Genomic DNA, 14809 nt, shown 5'->3' on the forward strand with positions numbered 1-14809 from the left:
TGCTCTCCCTTGCCCTGTGCTGTATCACGCAGGGCAAGGGCTTTTTTGTTTACATTGTTACACTGCTAGGGGGAGACTTCCACCTAGCAGTGTCCACGGTGACGTCACCGGCACTGACTGCCGTAACCATGGAAACGAGCAGTGTATAATGTGATGGAAAAATGAATCCAGGCAGCAAAGGGAGCAATATGGATAATAACAACACATTACTAAGTGGCTTGTATTTACTTCCTCTACATGATAAATGCTATTTGCTGAAGTGAGACAACCTCTTTAAAGGGGTTGTCCAAGTTATTTTTTTGTTCTTTGTTTGTTTCAGCTTTACCATGCACTTACTTCATCTGTAGTTGCTCTTTTCTCAGATTTCGCTGAGGGTCACATGACCTGTGATGTCAGCTTTTCTCCCAGCTCAGATGATGTTTTGTGCACAAGCCTGAGAGCAGATATGTGTCTGTACACGAGAAGTCACTGTGCTGGCCACGCCCCCCTGCTCTGCCGTCTGCTGCTTATTGCTCTCTGCCCTGTGTCTCCCTCCCACTGCATACTTCAGGAAAGATTAACCCCTTCAGGAGCACAGACTCAGGGCTGAAGGCTTTACGGAGTAGCTTCAGGCAGTGAGGAGACAAATGCTGTGCACAGGAGCTGATAGACTAGAGGAGTTCTGCAGAGCATTGCACAAGAACAGGTAGGGAGAAGGTCCTGTGTGTATCAGCAGTGTCATTGTACAGCTGGGACTTGTAGTCCTACACATATAACATGCTGCTGAGTCTCCCAGCAGGCAGACATGTCATTCAGGGCAGACTTATTCACTCCCTTTGTAGAGCAGGGGGAGGGGCAGAGATTGTTGTTATTGCAGCTAAACAAAGGGCCAGAAAAGAACCAGGGAAATGAGGAAATATTTTTTTTACCTAAAACTTGCTTAGCTCAGTTATATATTGCTGCCCATCAGATTTACAGTGCTATAATTTTTTTTTTCATAACTCGGACAACCCCTTTAAATGTCCTGGCAAAATACACTGCACATGGGTTATCGGTGCACTGTGTTGAAGAGTTTCCTGTGGATTTCACCCCATGCACAACTCAGATTTTTATGCAGAATGTAGAAAACATTCAATTGATGGGAATCTGTCAGCAGTTTTGCTGACAGACATAGGTAGCGGCTGGGGACTGGAGGTGATACATACCTCTGTACTTGATTTCAGTGGATGCAGTGAGGAAAGAATCAACAAAGAATCTGGGAAGTGGGCCCTCAGGCCTCACTGCTTCAGGCTCAATGTGTCACCATGGACCAACCATAGCCCGTACCCTTTTGCTGAGAGGGATGGCTGTAGCATTCTCCTGGCTAGACGCTACAGCCGCCGTGGACAGCAGACAGGAGAGGCTGTTCAGCTGCTCATAGACTGACACTGAAGCCGGTGGTCCAGTCCCTCAGTGCACTTCTGTTGCATTTGCCAGAGTGGCGCCCAAAGGATTCCAGGTTGATCCCGTTTTTTTTCACTAAATCCACGGACAGGGATAAGTATCACCTCCAGTCTCCGGCCTCTACTTATGTCCTTTGACAATTAAGCCTCATTCACACGTCAGAGTTCCATGTACATGTGCTGTACGTGTTTTCTACGGACAGCACACGTACCCATTCATTTTATGGTGTGTATTAACACTTGACTTTCTTTTACCACGGTCCCTGTTTTTAGCACGGATGCATGCTCCGTTTTGTCTGTGTTCACGGATCCATCGCGCCCATTTTAGTTTATGGGTCCGTGAAAACCACTGATGCAACACAGATGCCATCCATGTTTCACAGATCATTAAAGGGGCTATCCAAGACTATAAAATGCCCCCCATATGCCGGGCTACTCACAATGAATATACTTACCTTGCTCCACCACTCCCTGCGCCGCTCCTGGTCCCTGCGGGACGTGCGCAGATGAAAACATCCGGTGTCGGGGGGGGGGGGGGGGGGCAGCCAATGGCGGGCGGGGACCGGGACGAGCCTCCCTAGCGTCACCTGTGATGCTACGGAGGCTCGTCCCCGTCTGCCATTGGCTGCTCGCCCCCAGGGCACCAGAAGCGGCGCAGGGAGCCAGGTAAGTAGATTTCGTGTGAGGGGCCTGGCATATGGGAGGAAAGGGGGGTCATTTTATAGTCTTGGATAACCCCTTTAAGAAGAGATGCTTTAAAAATTATTTTTCAGCTGTGCAGCGTCAGTGAAACACAGATGACCGGATGACACACAGACAGCAAAAAACGGACACATGGATCCTTCACGGGCAGCTTCACGGATACTGACCACCTTTTACCTGTGAATGAAATTTTATGTATCGACAAAACTGCTGACAGACTCCCGATAACTCTCATCCACTCACTGCAATTCAAGGGTGGAAAATCCGCAGCCCGCACGTCCCACGTGAATGTACCCCGAGACAATCATGACTTCTCTAAGGTAGATTATCCTGTGAATAGAATTACCTGAACTACTGAGGAGATCACTGTGGGCAAATCAAACAACGGAAGACGCAGGATATTAAATAACGAGATTGTAGTGAAAACCTTGGACGCCGTCAGGATATTCGATTCATCAATTAAGAAATATACTCCAAAAGTAGCGATGGAAACCTTGAAAAGAGAGGTTTGGGAAATGACAGCGCACATCACATATAGAGAAACTCGGAACTAAACCATACTGGGCTCCAATCTCTATGAAGATATAGGAAGAAATACATTAGCGCAGAATTTGGGTCCTATTCAGGTTAAAAATGGAGTTCAAGGGTGTTTTTTTTTGTACATTTTCTGAATTTCTTTAATTATTTCTGAAAAAATCCTGGAATGAAAAGGTACAATTTGTTGCAGTGCAACAAAGACATATGTGGGCCTTTGCTTCAAGGTGGTCAGCGACACAAAACATCTCCTGTGTAATCAGTGAGGTCTGACCACTAGGACCCCAATAATCACATGACCAGAGGTCCCATGTCCCCGTATGACTGGAGAGGCAGGCTGAACATACACGCTGCACTCTATTGTATGCTCTTCTATGGGAATGGGATAGTGGAGTACAGTGCTCGGCTATTGCCAGCAGTCCCATGGAAAATTTATGGAAAAGCACCAGATATGCATGACCTGTGAAAAGGGGATACATTTGTATTGTGTGACAACCCCTTTCAGTGACTACCAGCGTCGGCTGCTGCAGAACATAACAGTGCACACCTCAGTTGCTGCAGAACATCACTATAGATATATACACTCACCTAAAGAATTATTAGGAACACCTGTTCTATTTCTCATTAATGCGATTATCTAGTCAACCAATCACATGGCAGTTGCTTCAATGCATGTAGGGTTGTGGTCCTGGTCAAGACAATCTCCTGAACTCCAAACTGAATGTCAGAATGGGAAAGAAAGGTGATTTAAGCTATTTTGAGCGTGGCATGGTTGTTGGTGCCAGACGGGCCGGTCTGAGTATTTCACAATCTGCTCAGTTACTGGGATTTTCACGCACAACCATTTCTAGGGTTTACAAAGAATGGTGTGAAAAGGGAAAAACATCCAGTATGCGGCAGTCCTGTGGGCGAAAATGCCTTGTTGATGCTAGAGGTCAGAGGAGAATGGGCCGACTGATTCAAGCTGATAGAAGAGCAACGTTGACTGAAATAACCACTCGTTACAACCGAGGTATGCAGCAAAGCATTTGTGAAGCCACAACACGCACAACCTTGAGGTGGATGGGCTACAACAGCAGAAGACCCCACCGGGTACCACTTATCTCCACTACAAATAGGAAAAAGAGGCTACAATTTGCACGAGCTCACCAAAATTGGACTGTTGAAGACTGGAAAAATGTTGCCTGGTCTGATGAGTCTCGATTTCTGTTGAGACATTCAAATGGTAGAGTCCGAATTTGGCATAAACAGAATGAGAACATGTATCCATCATGCCTTGTTACCACTGTGCAGGCTGGTGGTGGTGGTGTAATGGTGTGGGGGATGTTTTCTGGGCACACTTTAGGCCCCTTAGTGCCAATTGGCCATCGTTTAAATGCCACGGGCTACCTGAGCATTGTTTCTGACCATGTCCATCCCTTCATGACCACCATGTACCCATCCTCTGATGGCTACTTCCAGCAGGATAATGCACCATGTCACAAAGCTCAAATCATTTCAAATTGGTTTCTTGAACATGACAATGAGTTCACTGTACTAAAATGGCCCCCACAGTCACCAGATGTCAACCCAATAGAGCATCTTTGGGATGTGGTGGAACGGGAGCTTCGTGCCCTGGATGTGCATCCCTCAAATCTCCATCAACTGCAAGACGCTATCCTATAAATATGGGCCAACATTTCTAAAGAATGCTATCAGCACCTTATTGAATCAATGCCACGTAGAATTAAGGCAGCTCTGAAGGCAAAAGGGGGTCCAACACCGTATTAGTATGGTGTTCCTAATAATTCTTTAGGTGAGTGTATATATATTGCTGCAGAACTTTGCTATAAACGTCTCAGCTGCTGCAGAGCATTAAAAAAACACTGCAGCTGCTGTAGAAGATCATAATACACACCTCCGCTACTGCAGAACCTCCTAATACACACCTCAGCTGCTGCAGAACCTCATAATACACACCTCAGCTGCTGCAGAACCTCATAATACACACCTCAGTTGCTGCAGAACCTCATAATACACACCTCAGTTGCTGCAGAACCTCATAATACACACCTCAGTTGCTGCAGAACCTCATAATACACACCTCAGTACCGGCAGAACTTCACAATACACATCTCAGCTCAGTGTTGGACTGAAGTCCCTTGGTCTCACCAGAGGAAATAATTCTGAGGGCCCACCCTTTGTTTATATAGGACCTTAAAGGGGTTGTCCGGGTTCAGAGCTGAACCTGGACATATCCCCATTTTCACCCAGGCAGCCCCCCTGACTTGAGCATCGGAAAAGTTAATGTTCCGATCCTCTCCTTTGCCCTGCGCTAAATCGCGCAGGGCAAAGGCATTTTCAGGAGTTCCGGTGACGTACAGGGCTCTCCATGGGGCTGCCAGGAAGCCTGGTGACGTCACCGGCACTGATGGGCGGGCTTTAGCGCTGCCCTAGCCAGTAAAACGGCTAGGGCAGCTCTAAAGCCCGCCAATCAGAGCCGGTGACGTCACTGAACACACTGCCAGGCGGAAGCCTCTGTAAACAAAAGAACCTTTGCCCTGCGCGATCTAGCGCAGGGCAAGGGAGCGCATCGGAGCACGAGATGCTCCGATGCTAACATCAGGGGGGCTGCCTGGGTGAAAATGGAGGTATGTCCGGGTTCAGCTCTGAACCCGGACAACCCCTTTAAGGGTCCAGTTTTAATGGGGGTCCATTATTATCTGAGCTTGGGCCCACCGGAGGATCCTCTGGTACTCTAGTGGGCCAGTCCGACCCTGGTGACTATATTTAGGCTATGTTCACACAGCCATTTTTAGAACTAATTAAATATGATGAGGCTATTCACATGGCCGATTTTTTAGCAGCCAGTAAATAGCAGCTGTGAAAAAATATATCATGTACTTTTTTTTTTTGGGCTGCTTTCACATTCAGACAGACCCCACTGAAATCAATGGCCTGTTTTTAATGGGCGTTTAGACAGGAGTGCACACGTCTAACAATGGGTACACTGTGAAAAAGGGCCTTTCAGGGCTCCCAGCACTGTGACGTCACAATACTGGAAGCGTCAGGTCCTGGTACCTCCAGCGAGAAGTGAGTGGCCCATCGCATGTGGCATTATACATGGGTGCACAACTGGGGGCCAATATATAAGGGCTATTTTTTTCGTGTGCATGTAGCCTTAGGGTCCATTTGCAGGAGGTCTGGAAAAGCATTTTATTTTTGCTTATACATAATAACATAGAATACATCAAATGGAAATGACTTCCATAAAGAATGAAATAATTATAATTATATAATAACTCATTATTCAGAAAATCTAATAATCCGCCACTGGTATCCAGCATCGAAATGCGCTACAATGTAGACCTTCACTGGACCAGACACTGAAGCTGGCTATACACACTACATGAATGTCCGACCATTCAACGCTTACCGATGACGTTGCTGGACACAAGGATCGTGCAGTTGGAGAACTTAGAACTTAGAGAACCAATTAAGTCTAATTGAAAAATAAAGTTTTAGTAGCAGAATTTTGTACGAATCCTTTGCGTTTCCTTCCTGAAGATTCACTTCCATTACAGGTGAGTTGTATTGGCTTTTTATGACAGTCTGATGATCCGGACGGATGCAGTAATCTTGAGACTACAGTAAAAGGTCCCACTGCTACTGGACTAACGGACTTTTACTGTATATATCAGTGGGCCTAATATGACGTATCTAATGGGATTTGTTTTTTTTCCATCTGTTTAATGTATACAAAAACGTATACTTTAGGCCCCTTTCACACGAGCGAGTTTTCCGCGCGGGTGCAATGCGTGACGTGAACGCACAGCACCCGCACTGAATCCTGACCCATTAATTTCAATGGGTCTGTGTACATGAGCGTTGTTTTTCACGCATCAGTTCTGCATTGCGTGAAAATCGCAGCATGTTCTATATTCTGCGTTTTTCACGCAGCCCTGGCTCCATAGAAGTGAATGGGGCTGCGTGAAAAATGCATTGCATCCGCAAGCAAGTGCGGGTGCGATGCGTTTTTCACTGATGGTTGCTATGGCCCCTTTTACACGGGCGAGTATTCCCCGCGGATGCGATGCGTGAGTTGAACGCATTGCACCCGCACTGAATCCTGACCCATTCATTTCTATGGGGCTGTTCACATGAGCGGTGATTTTCACGCATCACTTATGCGTTGCGTGAAAATCGCAGCATGCTCCTCTTTGTGCGTTGCAGTGCGATAATCCACGCAACGCAGGCCCCATAGAAGTGAATGGGGTTGCGTGAAAATGGCAAGCATCCGCAAGCAAGTGCGGATGCGGTGCGATTTTCACGCATGGTTGCTAGGAGACGATCGGGATGGAGACCTGATCATTATTATTTTCCCTTATAACATGGTTATAAGGGGAAATAATAGCATTCTGAATACAGAATGCATAGTCAAATTGCACTGGAAGGGTTAAAAAAAATTTTTAAAAAAATGTAACTCACCTTAATCCACTTGCTCGCGTAGCCCGGCATCTCCTTCTGTCTTCATCTGAGCTTTGTGCAGTAACAAGGACCTTTGGTGACGTCACAGTCATCACATGATCCATCACCATGGTAAAAGATCATGTGATGGATCATGTGATGACCGGAGTGACGTCATCACAGGTCCTGTTCATGTATTTAATGCTCACCCCAGGTCCTGTTCAGCAAAGGAGCCAGAAGGAGATGTCGGCTACGCGAGCAAGTGGCAAGTGGATTAAGGTGAGTTAAATTTTTATTTTATTTTTTTAACCCTTCCAGCGCAATTTTACTATGCATTCTGTATTCAGAATGCTATTATTTTCCATTATAACCATGTTATAAGGGAAAATAATACAATCTACACAACATCGATCCTAAGCCTGAACTTCTGTGAAGAAGTTCAGGTTTGGGTATCAAACACGCGCGATTTTTCTCACGCGAGTGCAAAACGCATGACAATGTTTTGCACTCGCGCGGAAAAATCGCGGGTGTTCCCGCAACGGACCCGCACATTTTCCCGCAACGCCCGTGTGAAAGGGGCCTAAGAGATGTTGTTTGTAAACCTTCAGTTTTTTATCACGCGCGTGAAAAACGCATCAAAACGCATTGCACCCGAGCGGAAAAAACTGAACAACTGAACGCAATCGCAGACAAAACTGACTGAACTTGCTTGCAAAATAGTGCGAGTTTCACTGAACGCACCCTAAACGCATCCGGACCTAATCCGTCACGCTCGTGTGAAAGAGGCCTTAGGCTACTTTCACACTCGCATTTTGGCTTTCCGTTTCTGAGATCCGTTCAGGGCTCTGACAAGCGGTCCAAAACGGATCAGTTTTGCCCTAATGCATTCTGAATGGAAAAGGATCCGCTCAGAATGCATCAGTTTGCCTCCGTTCCGTCACTATTCCGCTCTGGAGGCGGACGCCAAATGCTGCCTGCAGCGTTTTGCTGTCCGCCTGACGAAGCGGAGCCAAATAGATCTGTCATGACACACAATGTAAGTCAAAGGGGACGGATCCGTTTTCTCTGACACAATAGAAAACGGATCTGTCCCCCATTGACTTCCAATGGTGTTCATGGTGTCATCCATCTTGGCTATAGAAGACATAATATAACCGGATCCGTTCATGACGGATGCATGTGGTTGTATTATTGTAATGGAAGCGTTTTTTGCAGATCCATGACGGATCCGCAAAAAACGCTAATGTCGAAGTAGCCTTAAACGAATGCTTCAGACTGATGCCATACAGTGGCATCCATTCACCATAGACTTCCATTGTAAAAATAAAATAAATAAAAAAGTATACTTTTTTTCTGCATCGTAAAAAAGACGTATACGTTTTTTTTTTTTACCGGACTCTGCAGGATACAAGAATGTGGTGTGCTGCGTTTTTGTATCCTATTTTTCTAATGTATTGGTCAAACAGAGACATAAAACGTGATGTGAACCCACCCTGATAGGTGTAATCTAAATGAGTCACTGGATAAATAAACTGCAGCTATGATTCTCAGTCAGCGCAGGCAGCTTACCAGGAAGGGAATACAGGTTAATGTCAGCATTGAGAACGTGGTCAAGTATCCTGAAGATTTCAGCACTTCCATTTCACATTCCCGAATATCAACCACTTTCTTCTGATAAGAAGGTTCCCAGGCGTAAAGCTTCAATATCTGCAAGAAACCCACGACAGCTCAGCAGACACACAGGGGTTCATTCATATCTGTGTTTGAGGCTCCATTTTCGACTCCAACAAAAACTAAAATTACTAAACTTGTCAAATTTTTCAACAGTTTAAACTTAAATTAATCATTATAAAATGCAGCAGATTGGCACAGTGGCCCTTACAACGTCTAGTTTAAAGGTTATGTACACCTTTAGTGGCAATTTTTTTTAAATATTGCATTGTACTTATTGAAATTGGTCTTTATTAAAAATATTGAGCCATTTTCCCTGCACAGCTTTGAGTTTATCTAGCAGGTGGTTCTGAATTTTCTGTCTGCCCCGTCAGGCAGGGAGCTGAGGGGCTCCTTATCTCTGCTCTCTGACCTTATAAACACTCATTATAGCTCAGTTCTTATCTTACTAATAAGAATGTGGCTTAAATAAGTGTTTATGACTTCTTAGTAGTTTAGAGATAAGGGTTATTAGATGACTGGCGCAAAGTACCAGTCACACAGTTAGATAAACAGTACTGCTCAATATTTTTTTTAATAAAGACCAATTGAAAAAATGATTTTTAGCCCAAAATGAGTAAAATTCTATTATAAAAAAAAAAAATGCCCCCGAAGGTGTACATAGCCTTTAAATTCATACCACCTTTTAGTTGGTTCTGGTAGGTCACATCTCTTTCATTGAATTATCGCCGCTTAAGACACAAGCCCATGGAACCAGTCTAAAAAGAGTGTCGAAAACACTTAATAAATGTGGTGCAAATTAAACGAGAATTCGGGCGCATTTTGATTTGTAAATCCCCGCCAATCATTTTTCTGGTAAAATGACAGACAATGTTATAGCAAATGGGGTCTGGAAATAACAATGCAGATGTGAACAAAGCCTTACCCTGCATTTTGTCTGCTCTTTTATGTGGCTGCAGTTACAGAAGTGGTAAGAGGAAATTCAATCTGCTATGCACCCGAATGCCTTACCATGTTACACTGACTTCTATTAGTTTTGGTGGGGGAAACCAAGCAGCAAGTGTTCAATATCCCTACAGCGCTACCCCAGGAGAAATTAAGTATTACACGCTGCTCACTCAAATCAATGTCCGAACATGGACATGCCAGTTTCTCCAGAACAATAGACCTTTTTTGCAGGTGATCTCCCCTTTAGATATAGGTCACTTATGAAGGACTCGCCTCTATTTATTGAATTCCATAAAAATGGTAATGGGAAATGGGTTTTTCTAAATTAGACAGCCCCTTAAAAGTGGTAGGAGGATGTACTAGAGTCAGAAGACATGAACTGTGCATTTGTCCCTCACCACTGAAGTCCTAGAAATGATCCTATACCTTTATTCCATGTAAGATTTCATTCAGTAATTTGATGCGCTGATCTTTACTCTTCAAATGACTTTTCTGTGAAAAGAAGACAAAGTTAAAGCTGCTGCTTGATGAACTGGTTTTCCATAGAGAGGGTTAAAAACGGTGTACTGGTATAGTAGGCCTGTTATGCAGCGCACCTTAACGAGAATGCACAGTTGCCTACGTTGCCCATTGTCTCCCATTGGATAAGACTATATACCTCACAGTAGACTTTTATTGCAGGATGTCCTGTATTGAGAAGCCTAGAACACTACACTTTAGGCCTCATGCACACGGCCGTTGTTTTGGTCCGCATCCGAGCAGCAGTTTTGGCGGCTCGGATGCGGACCCATTCACTTTAATGGGGCCGCAAAAGATGCGGACGGCACTCCGTGTGCTGTCCGCATCCGTTGCTCCGTTCCGTGGCCCCGCTAATAAAATATAACATGTCCTATTCTTGTCCGCGCTTTGTGGACAAGAATAGGCAGTTATATTAAAGGCTGTCCGTGCCGTTCCGCAAATTCCGCGATTTGCGGACCGCAAAACACACCACGGTCGTGTACCTGTAGCCTTATAGTGAACAAATCATTATGCTGATGTACATCAGCAGAATGAGAGCAAAAGGCCTTCTTTTGGCAAATGTTGGGCTCTTTTAAATGCTTTGAATACATTCAGCAACAAGTCGGCTGATTTCTCAAAGTATATACCGTAAGTACGTACCCCTCAAATGTGGTGCGAAAAAAGCCTTAGATATTCATTTCTGAACCGTGCACACGTATCAGATTAAAGGGGTTTTCTGAGATCTTTATACTGATGACCTAACCTCTGGATAGGTCTTCAGTATCTGATCGGTGAGGGTCCGACACCTGGCACCCCCGCTGTTTGAGAAGGCAGCAGCTCTCGCAATGAATTGGGAAAAAACGGAATCGTTTTTCTCCTGTATTGAGATCCTCTGCCGGATCTCAATACCGGAAAAGTAAAACGCAGATGTGAAAGAGGTTTTACATATTCATACATGGAAGCCTCTATGTTACCAAAACCTACACATACTGTGTATAAAAATATACCTAATAATTAATACACACAACCACCTTCATGCAACTTTGCAACTTATAAAAAAATTTTTATTTGCGACTAAAACGGGTATAACATGGCTGCTTTATTACTGCCGTATTATGTACCCAGCACCTGAAGCTCCTGTAGTCCATCAGATGATAAGTCAGAACATTTTTAAACAAATTGGACCTGACCTGGGTAAAGGTGCATTAACTACGTTATTTATTAAAGCCTCAGGGGCTCATAACCTAACTTGACCCAGGTTTGAAGTGAATTTAAAATGTCACTTTTATTGATACAACTTAAAACGGCTGTGAGCCTAAACACAAGTTTAAAAACACTGTTTGCCACTACAGTGTATGGCCTCATGCACACGATTGTTCCTTTTTTTACGGTCCGCAAAACGTGGATCCGCAAAAAACGGAAGCCGCCCGTGTTGCCTTCCGCAATTTGCGGAACGGAACGGGCACTGGCAATATAAATGCCTATTCTTGTCCGCAAAGCGTGGACAAGAATAGGACATGTTATATTTTTTTAGCGGGGCCGCGGAACGGAGTCACGGATGCGGACAGCACACGGAGTGCTGTCCGCATCTTTTGCGGCGCCATTGAAGTGAATGGGTCCGCATCCGAGCCGCCAAAACGGCGGCTCGGATGCGGACCCAAACAACAGTGGTGTGCATGAGGCCTAAGATTGAGGTGACTGCATTAGGAGTGGTGGAGATGTGCACCCTCTCCTCCCACACAGCAGTGATCTTTACAGTATTGTCTTGTGAGCCAGTTTATTCACTGGTAACCATATAGAACTGAGTCGTAACCGATACTGTCTGACACTACGTATGTCAATAGCTGTCAGATCTGAAATTATGAGTCAGTTGATTCACTGACATCCACATATATCTGAATCGTAGCAGATACTGTCTGACACTATGTATAAAGTACATTTATGTAGTATCTTCATACATACCTTTAGCTGCTTAACTTTGGCAGCGATATATGCATTTAAAGGTATAACCAAGACGAGCACAGCCACTCCTGCCAGAACCGACGCTCCAAGCTCCTGCCACAGGAAGACGATAGCCATGAGGATCTGGAATGGGGCTGACCACAGCAGGTTGAGGTTTACGGTCAGGTCCATGAGCTGCTGTGCATCCGACGACATTAAGTTTACCAGTTCACCTGTTGTAAACTTTCTTCGAGTAGAATTTGCCAAATTTAAGGACTAGAAAGTAAAAAAAGAGATTAAATAAGTAGAGTATGCCGAAAGGCTATATTTAAGGACTAAATGATAATGATGATAATGATAATGGTAAAGGCTATATGTAATGCTGCATGATAATGGTAAAGGCTATGCTCAACTTGACAATCCATTTTTGCAATATTCCAATGCACCTGAAATGAAAAGTAACTTTGCAAACAGTCTTAACGGGGTTGTCTGGGCTTTTAATATTGATGACCTATCCTCAGTTAGGTCATCAATAACAGATCGGACACCCGGCACCCCCGCCAATCAGCTGTATGAGGAGACGGCGCGCGCAGTGTGCATGTGCCATCTCCCTTCCTGCTCACCGCTGCTGTATGTCTATGGCAAAGCAGTGGTGAGCTAGAAGAGAGAAGGGACACGGCACGTGCACACTGCGCGCGTCGTCTCCGCATACAGCTGATCAACGGGGGTGACGGGTGTCGGACCCCGCCAATCTGATATTAATGACCTATCCTCAGCATGGGTCATCAATATAGGAGATTAGAGAACCCCTTTAATCAAAAAAGTATTATCGTTTTTCATCTACAGTTCGTATGCAGAGATATGCATCTCCATGGCAACAGACTACAGACAAACCTTGAATGGTCTGATCCTGTCGCCATATGCAAAGGTGGTGGGCACATGATCTTCTAAATATGGCGGTGCACGTCGGTAGGATGATCCCAATGATATGGAGAAAGAAATCCCCAGCGACTGCCACTTGTTTTTCTTGCATGCTTTATTTCATACAGGCGTAAATCTCATACAGATCAAGACGCGTTTCGGCCTGTCCTTCCGTTGAAAAAGGCTAGGATGGACAGAAAAAGCGTCCCGATTTGTTTCAGTTTTATGCTTATATGAAATAAAGCAAGCAAGAAAAACAGTTGGCGGCTGCTGGGGGTTTCTTTCTCCAGACTTTCTTCTACTGTCACCTAGACCTTGGCATACATGTAGGCACAGAACCGAGAGGAGTGGGATCAGACCGTTTATTGGTGAGACACATCCCTCTCCACAGCTATAGACAACAACAACAACAAAACTGTAAAACAATTTTAATCAGAACAATTTGCAAAGTTGCTTCATTTTTTCACTTCAGATTCATAACCTAGCGATATGCCCCCAATGTATGAGATGGGAAAACCTCACAGCTTAAACATGCGCTAAAGGTAATCCGGTAGTATTTTCCAGCAAGGGAATAGACTGCCAACGTTACCGCATCCAGCACAACTGGATAGTAACGGGCAGCGCCGGATGCCCATTGACTATAATAGGATCTGACCGCATGAATGGAGGCTTTCGGCCGAAAAGATACCACTAAACATTTTATTCAGTACTTTGAAACCATAATGTAGCATTGTTACATGGCTATTGTCAGAATGTTCAGCATGGCACAAGAACAGCTTAAAAGGGGTCGTCCCACGAAAAATATTCTAGAGTTTTTAAACCAGCGCCTGGATCTGAATACCTTTGTAATTGCATGTAGTTAAAAATTTTGCACAGCCACTGAGTTATTCAATAAATTATATCTGTATAGCGCCACCTGCTGTTTGTTCTTTTTCTTATTTCTATGTCCGGATCACTGAGATGACTGCACACGCTCAGTTCCATCCTTCAAGTGCCTCCTGGGCTGTGATCGGGAGAACATGGACACTCCCCTGAGCTGTAGCAGAATGGACACTCCCCTTGAGCTGCCAGCTTGATATAAATCTAGCAGAGCAATGAATAAGGAGATCTTTGGATCCATGTGAGGTACAGGGCTGGTTATAGCTTTGTTATAGAGACACTATCATGTACTATATGATGTCTGAATTTCATTTTTTATATTAGTCATGGGATAACCCCTTTAAGGCCCCTTTACACTGACCGAGCAGTAGGATATGCCATCAATGTCAGACAGGAGAGCGTCTCACCTATGGAGCCCGCTCCTATCCCAAAACAGGCTCCCCAAAGTGAAGGAGAACACACCGCGCATGCGTGTGTGTACTGCATTGACTTCTATGGGAGTTCCAAAAAGAGCTGAGTAAGCGTTCATGAACAACTGCCTCTCTCCTTCAGTTTGGGGGCACCATTTTCTAGATAGGAGCGGGTTCCAGAGATCTGACATTGATGGCATACCCAAGTGATATGACATCAATGTCTCAGATAGGCCAACCCCTTTAAGTCAGCCAGACATGCTAGATGTACAGCCGTAGAACCTGCTGAGGTAATGTGTAAGGGGGACCCTCGACTCTTTCTTGAGAACACCAGGATTAGGCATGTTGAAATACATCTGTCTGATCCATATCTTCCCTGATATCAGCTGTTGGGGAAGATAAGGATCAGGCAGTTGGATTTTAACATGTCCTATCTTT

The 14809-nt window shown here is 44.8% G+C and overlaps 1 protein-coding gene across 1 annotated transcript in view; it reads right to left on the reverse strand.

The window, feature by feature from the left end:
• Window positions 1-14809, reverse strand: part of LOC122930872 (multidrug resistance-associated protein 1-like) — a 107246-nt gene that overhangs the window by 52082 nt on the left and 40355 nt on the right. Inside the window, exons 6-9 of the mRNA XM_044284542.1 lie at window positions 12183-12437; window positions 10149-10214; window positions 8673-8810; window positions 2470-2616 (exon numbers count right to left, since the gene is read on the reverse strand). Of these exons, the coding sequence (XP_044140477.1) occupies window positions 2470-2616; window positions 8673-8810; window positions 10149-10214; window positions 12183-12437 (606 nt within the window). The remainder of the gene's footprint in view (window positions 1-2469; window positions 2617-8672; window positions 8811-10148; window positions 10215-12182; window positions 12438-14809) is intronic.

This window comes from Bufo gargarizans, chromosome 3 (genome assembly GCF_014858855.1).
Source record: "Bufo gargarizans isolate SCDJY-AF-19 chromosome 3, ASM1485885v1, whole genome shotgun sequence".
Classification (NCBI taxonomy): Eukaryota; Metazoa; Chordata; class Amphibia; order Anura; family Bufonidae; genus Bufo; species Bufo gargarizans.